General features: G+C 39.9%; 1 protein-coding gene across 3 annotated transcripts in view; it reads right to left on the bottom strand.

Annotated features, from left to right (window-relative positions):
- The window catches only part of TRDMT1 (tRNA aspartic acid methyltransferase 1), a 70,807-nt gene that overhangs the window by 18,674 nt on the left and 35,610 nt on the right, over positions 1-16,523 (bottom strand). For 2 of the 3 annotated variants that reach the window (XM_080649472.1, XM_080649474.1), the window contains 7 exons: positions 13,918-13,994; positions 8,087-8,158; positions 6,427-6,492; positions 5,135-5,204; positions 3,727-3,810; positions 2,092-2,435; positions 75-132 (listed from right to left, as the gene is read on the bottom strand). In XM_080649472.1, coding sequence (XP_080505598.1) covers positions 75-132; positions 2,092-2,435; positions 3,727-3,810; positions 5,135-5,204; positions 6,427-6,492; positions 8,087-8,158; positions 13,918-13,994 — 771 coding nt within the window. The remainder of the gene's footprint in view (positions 1-74; positions 133-2,091; positions 2,436-3,726; positions 3,811-5,134; positions 5,205-6,426; positions 6,493-8,086; positions 8,159-13,917; positions 13,995-16,523) is intronic. The other variant, XM_080649473.1, reaches the window with a different exon arrangement.

Raw genomic sequence — 16,523 nt, 5'->3', positions numbered from 1 at the left:
CAAATTTTAAGTATTAAAAATAATTTTATTTAAAATAATTTTCAAATAATTAAGTTCTAAAGCATACATAGTACCTGCACATCCTCTGCAGTCTGTAACACAGATCCTGTCCCTTCTATGTACCTCCCATAACTGAAAAATTAACACAAATATTATCTAATGTATTTGTTAATGCAAAATTTCTTAAATATTTCCTGAATAAATTAATCAATCTACATAATTCTATCCTTCTGTAATATTTTGATATCACCATATACATAGGCTTAATGATTTAAAAATAACTGGATGAGGGGTATAAGGTCGTTTTATTTAAGCTTCTCAGACACTAAATTGGGCAGTTTTTTGAGTTGTGTAAATACTATTTTGAATTATGTATTATCAATTGCTATTTCTTTGTATTATCATTTTTAAAATGTTCATCACTTATAAATATGAACTTGTTCCAATTTTATATCTAAATACTATTCAAATTTATATCCCTTCTACTTTAAACCAAATGTTAGGCAGGTAAAAATAAATTGCTGCTCTTTTTTTATAATGCCAGACCATCATTTCTTCTCATAAACACAAGGTCCTACTCTCCAGTATCATGACGAACATGGGCCCACTCAATATGCACCTGCCTCTTACTGTAACACAGTACGTTTTTACTCTTTTCATACAACAATGAGACTACTGCAAGGTATTAGTAATATTTTTTCCCCTAAGATCATTGCCAAGCTGGTTGTTCAACATATTATCATTATTATTTTTCCTAATAGGTCAATTTAAAGTATAAATTAAAGAAAGTCACAGCAGGGAAAAATTGTTCTCAAATTGTTTTCTCACATATTATATATGCATATTTGTATTATCCACACTAAAATAGACTTTTACAGTAAGGCTTCTTTTATATCATTTTTATAGCTACAAAAAAATTCAAGGCTGTTTTTTATTATAAAATTGATGTCTTATTTTATTAGAATCCTAAAAAGAACCTATTGGACTTGGAAATAGACAACAGCTGAGTGAAGTCTTTTAAGGTAATGAAAAGCAATAAACCTGTACTCCTGGAAGTACAGGGGCAAAGTATGATAAAATAAGAATGAATCTGGTATGATTATATCATGAATATAGTGTCTTGTGCAAGATAGCTAGCTAGTAAGTAAAAAGAGAAGACTATGTATCAAAGGAAGTTGAATAGCATTAACAAAGCTGAATCAGGGATCTTTCACATTTTCTGGAAAGACCTAAATTTTACCTTCTTTTTAGGTTTTAAAATATTGGTGAAAAATATATTAACATTCAAGAAATAACCCAAAGGTAACCAGTAAAAGAAATTATGATATACCCATACCATGAGAAAGAAAAGTCCTTTATGTACTTATATGCAATAATATCCAATTTATATTGTGCAAAAAAAAGGGCACATACATAAAAATAGATATAATATGTTACCACTTCTTAAAGGATGGAGCAAAATATACATGTGTATTTAAATGCACCTTCACACATAATACCTCTGGAAGATTAGACAGTAAATTGAAATCACTGGTTACATGTAGTGAGGAAAACTGAATGGCCAAGACACAGAGTAGCAGGGAGTCTTAAAATCTCAGTGCCTTTTGTAATTTGAACTAGGAGAATTTATTATTATTTAAAAAACGGAATAAAATTTAAAATGTACTCTAACATGAGCCAGATGATTCAATTTTGTATTTTGATACTAAAATTTAATTTCTTCTTATATATTGATCATGAGAGAAAACAAACTTTTGAGGTCTGATGTGGCATAAAATGAAAGGTGCTAAAAAAAATTAGTAATTTACCCCGTATATAAACCATGTTTTAAGCTCCCATGGAAGTCACCAAACAAATGGCATTGTCTTTTATGAACACTTTTATGGGTTGTGTACATACTGTTCTGCCAGAAGGAATTTTCACTCATGTATTCTATTGGAACATGAAAGCAGGCAATTAAGGGTGGGAAAAAAATTCTAGCAGAAACATTTTATAAAATGCTCCTTGTTTTGAGAAGAACTAAAAGAGACAACAAGTATAAAAACCTGGTTATTTTGGATATTCCATGAATAGTCTCTCTTTAAAACCTACCCTTTTGTAAAGCACATGGACCTTCTGCAAGTGGGCTTAACAATGTCTAACAAAAGAGCATATCGCAGCAATGACTTTGGTGGTAAAAAGTACTGATTCATGTCAATATCATCTTCAAGAAAATCTTTTAGCATTTGTACAGAGAGATCACTGTCCTGTTGATGCTTCCGGTCAATTTCCTCTGCAGTTTCAAGCTTAAAAAGAATGGCTTCTTTTCCTGAACAATGTCTGCTGCTATCAAAGCAAACATTTGGTTCAATTTTCTTCCCTTCAATTTTATTTACTGCATCTATTGCATGTTGTTGAGGATGTTCAGATTCCATTTTGGGAAACTCCATCAGTACCTGGCATTAAACAAAAATATACATATTGTCCAAAGCTTTATTAAAAATAAAAGAAATTAATAATGTCCAGTCAACATTATGCAAAAATTATTTTAGCCTTTATAAAGTTGTCATTTGAAAGACAAAAACTGTGGTTTATTTGTATTTATACGAGTTATCACAAGTTATTCTTCATATAGGTATAGTATCATCTGACTGCAGATTATTCATTTCATGGAGTTGTTGCTTTGTGTATTTATTAATTAAAATATTCAACAAAGTAACAGGAAGTATGTTGAATAAATGCAGAGCATCATATCTGTGAAAAAAGTTTAGAAGCAACATTAACATTTCTAGAAAATGTACTTTGGATTCAAGTTTGCCATCTCCTTCATCAAAGAAGAAAAACTGGAACATACCCATGATCTAAAGGAAAACTAGTAATTAAAAAAAGAAAAGCACTTTTCACCCTGAAAGGTTATTTCTACTCCTGAGTCCCATAGGAAAAACTTGTTCCTGCAAAACAGGTAACCATGTATAATGTCCTATTTTGTAAAACAAAAAAAGTTCCAGGAATTTTTAATGAAGTCTTTGTTAAGATGCTTTGTACATTCTTTTTGGAATTGCCCACTATGGGAAGGGAGATATATTGGTACTGTATTGCAGGGGATTAAAATGACACTATTGACCCCCTGTTAGCAGGACATGACTTTTAAGTTCTCATCTGTGATAGTTATGGAGAGCTTCACTGAACCACTGAAACTCTATTATTCAGACCAATTGCTGAGAGAAGGATGTATAACTACTTGCATAATTAGATGTTCTATCTATAGCAACTAAGCATTTTATTCTAGTTTGTACTACTCATTACTACATTTTAATCAATTAAAGCTAAATAGCATTGACTTCAACGTAAACAGAACCAATGGATTTTGTTGAGGGAAAAAGAGGGTAACTGCACTAATGGTAATTTTTTAAATTTTTACCTCATTTTTTTTTTCTAATGATGAAAGAAAATTTTTGTTTTGTTTAAGGCAATAAATGTGGCACCAGGAGAAGAAAAGGCCTAGGGGATAGACCTATGCATGGTCTATATTATAGACGCAATAAGATATATAGAAGCCTCTACAAAGCAGTTCTTGAAATAAATGAGCAGACTGAATATATTTACTATATATATATATATATATATATATACACATATATATATAGATAGATCGATAGATATAGATAGATATAGATATAGATATAGATATAGATATAGATATAGATATAGATATAATAATGATGATAACAACAACCATAATAATACCTGACCAGGGGCTTGAAAAGGTAATGGCTCTGACTGAAGCTTTGCAATAAGGAAATACCGTAGCCTTGAATTTGGAATGCCAAGCTGGAAATGAAAGAGATCTCTATCAACTGTTAGCACCTAGCAAAGAAACTCATACAGGTATACATTTAGCCTCTGCCATAAAAAATTCTGTTACTGAGTTGTGGAAGACTACTTTGCACAAATCCTTAAACCCTTTAAACGGCTGCTTTGTACCTTTATTTTGAATTAAATAAAGATTGAATCTGATAAATCATATGTCTATGAGTCACTTTAATTTTATATTTTCCAGGTAAGAAGTTATATATACATTTTTACATTCATTATTGATAATATAGTAACTAAAATATAGTTATTCTTGGGTATTTGTTACCTCATTTTATTAAAAAAAGAATTCACTAAATTTTAAAGTTAAAAGGCAATAAATATTAAAATTAGAGATCAGATACATTTTCAATTTTCACAGTGGAACATCTAATTTTTTTTATTAGTGTTAATTTCCTTTTAGGTTTAAAGTGTAAATTAGTTTATACAGTTCCTGAAGAACAGTTCCACATGCAAAGTAAGTGTTCATTCAATAAAGATTTATTGAATAAATGAGCAGACTGAAAGGAGTAAGATGGATAAAGTTTATAATCCCCTTATTATCTACAGCATCTATTTTTTTTCCCCTTGCTATTTGGGTTGACTATGAAGTAGCTGACTATAAACACTGGTCCAAAGAGACGTCATTGTGAATGATAAGAATTTTTTAATGTACTTGCTTTGTAATCTTAGGATACACTTAAGTTCAATAAGAACAACAAAAAATGAAAACAAAAACATGGACATCTAATTTTTGAAATGGGTTTTCTTTTAATTTCAGGGCAAAGAACTGTAAAACAGAAAAAGATGATAATAGGCTAACAAACAGAAAGACAAAAGAAAAGTAGACAATGATAATTATAATATCAAAGATGTACCAAATTCTTATAATAAATTTCTTACCCATAAAATAGAAGCACTGTTTGCATATTAATGAAATGTCCCAATAAAAGTAATTAAAATATTATGATATGTTCATTTTTTCTATTTTGGATTATTCTGAAGCATTATTAAACTACAGCACACCCATTTTGGAAATACCATATGGCACATAATTTCAAAACACACTTTATTTTTTCTGTGTAGAAAGAAAAATATATTCTCTATGAGCCTCAAGTTATATATTTTTCATAAAATAAGTATAAATGAATATATAAGCCATACAATATTCTTTAGAAAATAAAACCCATGTCTGAAGTAATTTTAAGATTTACCTATAATATTATCCAAATAGATCTATTCTTCTTACTAATTCAAATTCCCTTTGAGAAAATTTATATGAGTTTATAATTGTGGTACCTACAGAGGTTGGCGATAATAGAAATTCTTGGTACTGAAAGCCGCAATTTTCTATTGTTTTTATTAACAGGTCTCTGAAAAGACAAAAATAAAGGAAAATAAAAATGAAATGCTTTCACCTTAAAGTTGGGATCTTATATAAAATATTATACATAAAATTTCATTTTAACTGAAAACTGTTCCTCCACTCAAGTTGTTTAGAAGGAGAATGATCCTAGGTCTTCATTAAGTGCAGTACTTGAGAAATTACATTTCTCAAAAAAAGATGATAATTTCTATTTTAAATAAATACAGCTATCAGATAATTTATCCAAACTGATGAGAGATAGAACTGCTAATCTACTGATGCTAAATTTGCTATGGGAAATGGAACTATCTGTAGTAAGTCAGATGGGAGAATACTGCTAAAGACAGCAGCTAAATAAAAAGTGTGCATGCTTTCTCTCCAGCTGGGCTACCATCTGAAAGGGCCCCAATACATGGCTTGCTTCCTCTGTCTCACTATATGACAGAAAAAGCCTGTCCACAGGACCAATTCTTTTTTTTTTTTCTTTTTAAATTAAATTTATTGCGGTGACATGAGTTAATAAAATTATACAGGTTTCAAGTATACAATTCCATGATACATGATCGGTATGTTGCATTGTGTACCCATCACCTAAAGTCAAGTATCCTTCTGTCACCATATATTTGACCCCCTTTACCCTTTATTACTCCCCCACACCTCCCTTCCCTTCAGTAACCACCAATCATACTGTTGTCCGTGACTATGAGTTCTTATTTGCTTGTTTTTCTTATTTGTTCATTATTACTTTTTTTATATTCCACATATGAGTGAAATCATATGGTTCTAAACTTTTTATGTCTGACTTACTTTACTAAACATGATATTCTAAAGATTCTTCAACAAATGATTGGATAAAAAAGATATGGTATACATATACAATGTAACACTACTCAACCATAAGAAAAGATAAAATACTGCCATTTATGACAACATGGATGGATCTTAAGGGCCAATTCTTACTGAAAACATTTCTACTTCTAAAGAACTAAGCACCAATATAAGCAGCTAAAATTGAGAAATACCAATCTTATTAAAATAATTGCTCATTCTGGAAAATTTCAAACATCAGAATGGGAGAGAATCAGTTTAACTTAACTCTGTGATGCTTTTCAAAATCAATATTAATGAATAAAATATATAACATATAAAATGTCAGAATGTACATGTTTATTTTTAAGATCTTTATTTCACAACAGCTAAGATGAACACAAGACAAATACATGTTTTACCTTGCAGAAGATACTTCAAAACCTTTAACATTTTCTAAAAGAATATACTTCGGTAATGTTTGTAACCTAAAAAAAATAAAATAAAAACAAAACCAATAGAATTCCAAAAACCTCATTGTTAAAAAGGACAAAATAAAGAAATTCCTTATTTGTGGGAAATATGAGGTAAGCAATTTTCTGAACTCTTGTTTTTTATAAAAGAACTAGAGGCCCGGTGCACGAAATTCGTGCACGGGGGTGTCTGTGTCTCTCAGCCCAGCCTGTACCCTCTCCAATCTGGTATCCCTCTCACAATCCAGGACTGCTGGCTCCCAACTGCTCGCCTGCCTGCCTTCCTGATTGCCCCTAACCGCTTCTGCCTGCCAGCCTGATCACCCCCTAACCAATCCCCTGCCAGCCTGATTGATGCCTAACTGCTCCCCTGCCAGCCTGGTCACCCCTAACTGCCCTCCCCTGCAGGCCTGATCCCCCCAACTGCTCTCCCCCGCAGGCCTGGGTCCCCCCCAACTGCCCTTCCCTGCAAGCCCTGTCACCCCCAACTTCCCTTCTCTGCCGGCCTGGTGCCTCCCAACTGCCCTCCCCTGCAGGCTTGATTGCCGCCAACTGCCCTCCCTTGCAGGCCTGATTGCCCACAACTGCCCTCCCTTGCAGGCCTGGTCCCTCCCAACTGCTCTCCCCTGCTGGCCATCTTGTGGTGGCCATCTTGTGTCCATATGGGGGCAGCCATCTTGTGTATTGGAGTGACGGTCAATTTGCATATTACTCTTTTATTAGATAGGATAGAGGCCTGATGCACGGGTGGGGGCCGGCTGGTTTGCCCTGAAGGGTGTCCCAGATCAGGGTGGGGGTTCCCTTGGAGCGTGGGGCAGCCTGGGAGAGGGGCCTGTGGTAGTTTGCAGGCCGGCTACGCCCTCCGGCGATCCAATTGGAGGCCCTGGTATCTGGGATTTATTCATCTTCTATAATTGAAACTTTGTAGCCTTGAGTGGAGGCCAGGGCAGGCCAGGGCAGGTGGAAAGCTTGGCTTCCTTGATCGCAACCCAAACCTCCTGCTCGCTCCGTGGCCGCAGCCATCTTGTTAGGGTTAATTTGCATACTCGCTCCAGATTGGCTGGTGTACGTGGCTTGTGAGTGTAGAGGAGGTACAGTTAATTTGCATATTACTCTTTTATTAGATAGGATTTCATAAGGGATGAAGACAACTCATATTTTATTCATTTTCCCCATAATCATGGCATACCTGATAAAGTTAACATTTAAAATGTTAATTTCCATTGAGTTTATCTCAAAACATGGGTTCACACAGAGTCTCTGATACAACTCAAAGGCTGCCATTTACACAGGTCTAGCACAGGCTTCCAGGGCATGGACAACAGCATTCGCTAACATACACTTCATCTGCATTAATACTATGAGCAGAGGCAACAGAATTTAGCTATTAGGCTGTAATTCCCTGTCACTCACTAAAATGGCAACTGTGGAATCAGCAAACATTTGCAGTTATCTTATTATTCATGACAGAAGAAGATAAATGACATGCACAGTATCTGCAGGCAGCATGTATAAACTGCTAATATCTGTAAAATGTCCAACATCACATTCTGCCATATCCACAGTTTTAAATTCAAGGTAAGCTTGTACAGGAATCTAAGGTTTTTACCTTGGGAGAATATCCAGAATATATAAGAAGCTATTCGTCCTTGGATCAGTCACATCACCTTGCAGACCAATTCTAAAGGGATTGAGAAAGCACAAGTAAGTTTATCAAAATGTTATATAAAGATATCAAATCTCTTTTAAAAAGTCACAACCAAGTGCATTAAAATTAATTGGTCTTCACAATAAATATGATCATCTGTGTTGCACAGAGGACAAAATGCACTTATTCATTTTTTTAAAAAAGCCTTGCCTATCTAATAAACAAACTTAAAATTTATGTTTACAGAACAAAATGCCAAACAACTTACATGAGACAGAGAAGAAAAAAAAAGTCAATGAAGAATAAAATCAATTACTCTCCTAATATAGCTTGGATTGGGAAAGATACACACACACAATTGCTGATGGCACCTTTTGGTCTGTCCAGATGAGACAACAAAAGTTCCAATGAATGAGCTGGTTGGGTAGGAAGGCAGCAAAGAGCTGATGGCATTGATGACTTATCACCATCTAAGCAGATCAGAGTAGTACAATCTAAAACAATCTCGTCCAATGTTAAAAGGAGGAAGTTAAGCTAAAGGCTTGATTCTATTAGCAGGAGTTGTAACTTGGTTACACTAATAAGATCAAAACATCACATACACAGGCAGTAGTTGGACTAGCAGTTATTTCTTACAAATAAGATTCAATATAATTATCTGAGCATTATGCTATACACCTGAAACTAATCTACACAATAAAAGCCTAAGTGACCGTTACGGCGGAATGACCAGAATAACTGGTCGCTATGATGCACACTGACCACCAGGGGGCAGACGTTCAACACAGGAGCTGCCCCCTGGTGGTCAGTGCATTCCCACAGCGGGAGTGCCACTCAGCCAGAAGTCGAGCTCATGGCTGGCAAGCGCAATGGTGGTGGTGGGAGCCTCTCCCGCCTCCGTGGCAGCACTAAGGAGCAGCGAGCCATGTGGTAAGAAGCAGCAAGCAGGCGAGAGGTAAGGAGTGAGGGGTCCTGGACTGCGAGAGGGATGTCAGACTGCCGGCTTAGGCCTGATCCCCAGGGAGTAGAAAGAAAATTAATACCTGGGTGCATTAGAGGGAAACTACAAAAAAAAAAAAAATAACAGAGGCAGAGAACATCTTAAAGGTAGTCAGAAGAAAACCAGCAGGCGGACATCCCCCAAGAGGTCACGGACTGCGAGAGGGCACAGGCCAAGATGAGGGAACCCTCTCGACCAGTGCATGAATTTCGTGCACAGGGCCTCTAGTCCTATATAATAAAGAGGTAATATGCAAATTGACCATCACTCTAACACAAGATGGCCACCCCATGTGGTCAAAGATAACTCGCCATGTGGACACAAGATGGCCACCAGGGGAGGGCAGTTGTGGGCGATCAGGCCAGCAGGGGAGGGCAGTTGGGGGGACCAGGCTTGCAGGGGAAGGCAGTTGGGGGAAACCAGGCCTACAGGGGAGGGCAGTTGGGGGAGACCAGGCCTGCAGGGGAAGGCTGTTGGGGGAAACCAGGCCTACAGGGGAGGGCAGTTGGGGGAGACCAGGCCAGCAGGGGAGGGCAGTTGGGGGGACCAGGCTTGCAGGGGAAGGCAGTTGGGGGAAACCAGGCCTACAGGGGAGGGCAGTTGGGGGAGACCAGGCCTGCAGGGGAAGCCTGTTGGGGGAAACCAGGCCTGCAGGGGAGAGCAGCAGGGGAAGGCAGTTGCAGGGGACCTAGGCCTGCAGGAGAGGGCAGTTGGGGGCAATCAGGCCTCCAGAGGAGAGCAGTTAGGGGTGACCGGGTTGGCAGAGGAGAGCAGTTGGGGGGGACCAGGCCTGCAGGGGAGGGCAGTTAGGGGTGACCAGGCTGGCAGAGGAGGGCAGTTGGGGGGAACCAGGCCTGCAGGGGAGGGCTGTTGCGGGGGGACCAGGCTTGGAGGGGAGGGCTGTTGCGGGGGGACCAGGCCTGCAGGAGAGGGCAGCTGGAGCAATCAGGCGTGCAGGGGAGAGCAGTTAGGGGTGACTGGGCCAGCAGAGAGCAGTTGGGGGGACCAGGCCTACAGGGGAGGGCAGTTGAGGGGGACCCAGGCCTGCAGGAGAGGGCAGTTGGGGGGGGACCAGGCCTGCAGGGGAGGACAGTTGGGGGGGACCAGCCCTGCAGGGGAGGGCAGTTGGGGAGGAACAGGCCTGGTGGGGGGGGGGCCATTGGGGGTGAACAGGCTGGCAGGGAAGGGCAGTTAGGGGCAACCAGGCTGGCAAGGGAGGGCAATTAGGGGTGACTGGGCCAGCAGGGGAGGGCAGTTGGGGGCAACCAGGTCTGCAGGGAAGGACAGTTAGGGGTGACCAGGCCAGCAGAGGAGGGCAGTTAGGGGCAATCGGGCCAGCAGGGGAGCTGTTAGGCATCAATCAGGCTGGCAGGGGAGTGATTAGGGCAGGGGTGGGCAAACTTTTTGACTCGAGGGCCACAATGGGTTCTTAAACTGGACCAGAGGGCTGGAACAAAAGCATGGATGGAGTGTTTGTGTGAACTAATATAAATTCAAAGTAAAGGAGCGGAGGGGAGAGCAAGAGAACCGGATAGAACAGCCGGATCCGGCCCGCGGGCCGTAGTTTGCCCAAGGCTGGGTTAGGGGATGATCAGGCTGGCAGGCAGAAGCCGTTAGGGACAATCAGGCAGGCAGGCAGGCAAGCAGTTGGGAGCCAGCAGTTCTGGATTGTGAGAGGGATGTCCGACTGCCTGTTTAGGCCTGATCCCAACAAGATTGGGCCTAAACAGGCAGTCAGACATCCCTTGAGGGGTCCCAGATTAGAGAGGGTGCAGGCTGGGCTGAGGGACACCCCCCCCTCCGTGCACTAATTTCGTGCACCGGGCCTCAAGTGCAAAATAATATTGAATGTCAATTATAATTAAAAACTTTTTTTTCTAAATATATATTTTATTGATTTTTACAGAAAGGAAGGGAGAGGGATAGAGAGTTAGAAACATTGATGAAAGAGAAACATCGATCAGCTGCCTCCTGCACACCCCCACTGGGGATGTGCCCACAAGCAAGGTACATGCCCTTGACCGGAATCGAACCTGGGAACCTTCAGTCCGCAGGCCGACGCTCCATCCACTGAGCCAAACCCGTTAGGGCATAATTTAAAACTTTTTTTAAAAAGATTTAAATTATCAAACAGAAAGAAAGACTTGGATTGGGCCTCAGGTGTAGAAAGAGAGGACCTTACTACTTACCAGCTTCATAGTCTTACATAAGTAACTGAATATCATGTGTCAGTTTCCTCTTTCATACCTGACAGCAGGGCCCAAACCATCAGTAAACTTGAGGCTCGATGGTAAATTAGAGTGCACTTGAATAGACTACTCAGAAACCTTGGTTCCTCTCATTCTGCCCTTTCCTTTCAGCATTCTAACTGATGACAGTACTACAGAGTCAATTACTGCTGCCAGCAGCATAAGACTATATAATGGAGCTGAAAAATTACCTTCACCTAGAAACACTGGAGCCATCATAACACCATATGCAGTGCAATGCATTACACACATATTTGTGGTAATACTGACATAAACAAACCTACTGTGCTGCCGTCCTATGAAAGTACAGCACATATAATTATGTATAGTACACAATACTTGATAATGATAATAATCGACTATGTTGGTTAAATAATGGTTTATGTATTTACTATACTATATTTTTTATCATTATTTTAGGGTGTACTCATTTTACTTACTAAAATAAGTTTGCTATAAAACAGTATGCCAGGTTACACTGGCAACAGACTTACATGTATACTAGAGACTCGATGCACGAAGATTCATGCAAGAATGGGCCTTCCTTCCCCTGGCTGCCGGCACCGCCTTTGTTCTGGCCGGAGCCGCCTTTTCGCTCCGGCCCGGAGCCACCTTTCTGCCTTTCCACGCTGCCCAGAGGCCCGGAGTGGCTGGGGTGGTGCAGCTTGGCACCTGCGTATGCAAATTAACCCGCCATCTTTGTTGGGTTAATTTGCAAACTCACTTCTGATTGGCTGGTGGGTGTCACGAAGGTACGGTCAATTTGCATCTTACTCTTTTATTAGTGTAGATACTAGGGGCCCAGTGCACAAATTTGTGCACCTTGAAAGGAACTGTGGGCCATGGGGCTGTGGTGGGCATAGGGGCGGGTCTCGGCCCATCCTCCACACCCCAACCCAGCCCCTCCTGCCACAGGTCCCAGTCCCCTTTCTGCCGGCAGCCCCACTCCCGCCACCACCACTCCCACATACTGATGGCACCAGCCCCACTTGCACCTGCTGATGGCGCAGAGCGATTGGGGCCGGTGCCAGCAGCGGGTGTGAGCGGTGGCTGCTGCCTCAATCACCTCTCTGGAATAGGGGGAGGTGGAGAAGCCCTCAGCGGCAATAGGGACTGGCAGCCGCCACTCACACCCGCTGATGGCGCCAAGCAATCAGGACCTGTGCCGGGCACCGGCAGTGGGTGTGAGAGGCAGATGCCAGCCCCGATCGCCCCTCAGGAGCAGGGGAGGTGGAGAAGCCCTGAGGGGCGATTGAGACTGGCAGCCGCCGCTTGCACCCACTGACAGTGCCGAGCGATCGGGGCCAGTGCTGGGTGTGAGTGGTGGCTCTGGCGCTGGCAGCAGGTGCGAGCACTGGGACCGCAGCACACGGGTGCAAAGAATTTTCAGTAACCACCAGAGGCTCGCCCTGATGACTGTGACCGGCGCCCCGACTTGGTCTGGCGCCCCACTGCTCCACTATCCCACTGTGGCCGACACCCACCATGTTCCATGCTCTGCCACCTGCTGCTGATGCCTGCCATGTTCTGCGCGCACCCCCTGGTGGTCAGTGCACGCCATAGTGGCCAGTTGTTCAGTTGTTTGGTTGTTCTGCCGTTCGGTCAATTTGCATATTAGGGTTTTATATATATAATTTTTGCCATGTCTTTGATTGCAGCGTTTTGTCTTGTTTGATTTAAGCTCATGTTGTTTCATAAGTTCAGTGTAGCCTAAGTGTACAGTGTGTATAAAGCCTACAGTAGTGTACAGTAATGTCCTAGGTCTTCACATTCACTCACATTTACTTACTGACTTACCCAGAGCAACTTTCTGTCCTGCAAGTTCCATTCATGGTAAATACCCACAGGTGTACCATTTTTCATCTTTTATACCATATTTTTACTGTACCTTTTCTATGTTTGGATATATAAACACTTACCATTGTGTTACAATTGCCTACAGTATTCAATTCTATATGGCAATATGCTGTACAGGTTTGTAGGCTGGGAGCAATAGGCTATGCCATGTAGTCTAGTTGTGTAGTAGCAATACTGTCTAAGTTTGTGTAGGTGCACCCTATGATGTTTGCACAATGATGAAATTGACTAACTACACTTTTCTCAGAATGTATCCCCATAGTTAAGCGGTGCATGATTATATCTTCTCAGTAGGTATAGAAGAGACCTGTCATAGTCACTGTATATCTACCACTGACCAAATTACTTTTCTCATGTGGCAGTAATTGCTATTTCCTTCATAATTAATACTAAATTATAAATAAACTAGAGCAGGCTGGCCAGTGGGAGGGGCCGTGGGCAGTTGGCAGGCTGACCCCACCCCCTGGTTGAACTTCCGGTTGAACTCCCAAACTCCCAATCGAGGGGACAATTTGCATATTAGCCTTATATAGGGTGAGTAGATAAAAGGAATTATTTATAAAAAATTCAAAACTATGAAAATACAGCTGATAGACTTCAAAGTGTCCATGCTCAAAACTATGGTATGATTTAATAGGTTCTTCAAAAGTACTCTTTCTCAACAGAGAAATATTTATTATACATACCTTGTGAACGGCTGACAGGGAGGGCTCATTAAAATCATATTGAAAGATAATCTGTCAAACTCTTCTAATGTAATTCCCTAAAGAAAGAACAATTGGGGAGGAATGTAAAAAAAAAAAATGGGTAGAACAGGAAAGGAGAAAAATGCTAATTATAACTAAATATATCAAAAATTATACCAGTTAATAGTTTTATTTACAATACTTAAAAGTTTATATAACACAATACTTTTCAAATCAACTTCAGTTAGACTAATTTTCCAAAGGAATCTTGTGATGGAACCAAAGTTATGAAAAATTAAGTGACTGTCCCCAAGTCCCATAGCCAGCGAAAGCAGAGCTGTCACACTCCTTTCCCAGATCCACAGCACCTCAAGGTAACATTGTTGTATTTTCCAGAGTCAAACATGGAGAATTATATAACTAATGATTTTCAGCCTAGGGTCTAAGAAATTTTTAAACACCTCTCTAACAATATTTTTTTATTTTAGGAAATGTGATGTACTGACCAGTAGCCATCCCTTTCATGTATAACTCTGTTAATAAACCACCAAATGGAAAAAGATCCCATTTTTCAATTATGCACCATATTATATTGCTTTATAGTTGTATGTAAGCAAAGAACTTCAAAAGGTTGTAGATATCCTGTGCTATTTTTAGCACAATACATTTTGTGCTAAGATTAACCGAAATAATCCGTACTAGACTAAATAGTTGGGAAATGTGTTATTTTTCTCCTGTTTTGTATAGCAGAAGATAAATATAGAGAAGCATAAGTCCATGGGTTTGCCACTCATGAAGCCCTCTTAGTGTGCACTCTTAACCAGAAATTTAAAGCGACAAGCCTAGAAACACAACATTCCTAATGATGAGACATTTCTAAGAAGTTTAAGTATATAAATAAAGCAAGAAAAACTTTATCTTAGTTCTGTAAAGACTGAGTTAACCAGGGGAACACATTAGTTGTCTCTATTGTATTAAAAGTTTAAATGTACGTGTACATCATATTTAATCTCAGGCTTTTAAGTAGTTCAGGATATATGTGTAAAATGAAATCGAAATTAAATACGAACGCTGAAGAAACTCTGAAAATCATACAATGACCAGTCTGTCAGAAAACATGAGGCAAGGCAAGGCAATACAAGCAGACGGCACGTCACACTCAAGATAATGGCGCCAGCACAGGGCCATGTGACAAGCAACTCACAGATTTCACAACTGAAATATGGATTGAAATGAAATTCTTAAAACTGAAGTAAAAATAAAACAATAATCTTTTACATCAGGAATATCCCATGTCTAGAATCTAGAGGAAATAAACAGAGTTAATATCTCCAATACAGCTAGGCATGAAAAATTACAATTTTAAAGGAATCTTGAAAATATGTAGTGATTTTTTTTTAATTAATCCACAACAGAGGGTATTTTTTCCATTGATTTTTTTAGAGAGAGTGAAAAGGAGGGATGGGGAGAGAGAGAGAGAGAAACATCGATATGAGAGAGACACAGTGATTGGTTGCCTCTAGCATGTGCCTTGACTGGGGCCAGGGATCGAACCTGCAACCCAGGTATATGCACTTGATGGGGAATTGAACCTGTGACCTTTCGGTGCTCACAGCTGACACTCTAACCCAGCCTTGGGCAAACTACGGCCCGTGGGCCGGATCCGGCTGTTCTATCCGGTTCTCTTGCTCTCCCCTCCGCTCCTTTACTTGAATTTATATTAGTTCACACAAACACTCCATCCATGCTTTTGTTCCGGCCCTCCGGTCCAGTTTAAGAACCCATTGTGGCCCTCGAGTCAAAAAGTTTGCCCACCCCCTGCTCTAACCACTGACCCACACCAGCCACCAGTGATTTTTTTATATTGCAATCCAAATGATAGAGCAGTTATACAAAAAATAATCGCTCACACTTTTCACAACTTTATTTAACCTGGTATTCTAGGTCAATCAATGTGTTGGGATTCAAGTAATGGAAATACACAAATTATTTTTAATACAGTTAACCCTTGAACAACATGGGTATGAACTGCATGGGTCCACTTATTCATGAATTTTTTAAAAGAAATACCTGTACTATTTCCAAATTATAGATGGGAGTCCACAGATGTGGAGGGCTGACCATATGCAGTGATCTACGACAGCGATTTTCAACCTTTTTCATCTCTCATGGTACATGTAAACTAATTACTAAAATTCTGCAACCACCCAAAAATATAGTTTTTGCTGATCTGACAAAAAAAAATAGATAAAATTTCAACTCATTCATACCAGGCAGCTACTGTGTTGGCTGTTGTCATTTTTAAAATTTGACAATCTAAGGAAAAAGAGGTCAGTGCTCCTGACTAAATAGTCAGGTATTGCATATTTAAAAGTTCTTGCAGCACACCGTGTACCTATCACACCAGTTGAAAATTGCTGATCTACATCATTTTATATAGGGCACTTAAGCATCTGCAAATTTTGGTAAACCATGAGGGCCTGGAACTAATCCCCCACAGTTACTGAGGGACACTTGAATTTTTCAGAGGGTCAAAAGTTGTATGTGATGCATCTATTTGACAGACCTGGAGCAATTACTCTCTGCTGCTAAGGTTCCAGTGCAGA

The sequence above is a fragment of the Plecotus auritus genome (genome assembly GCF_963455305.1).
Source record: "Plecotus auritus genome assembly, chromosome: 1".
Classification (NCBI taxonomy): Eukaryota; Metazoa; Chordata; class Mammalia; order Chiroptera; family Vespertilionidae; genus Plecotus; species Plecotus auritus.
The sequence above is the reverse complement of the archived record's forward strand: the minus strand, read 5'-3'. Positions and strand labels throughout refer to the sequence as shown.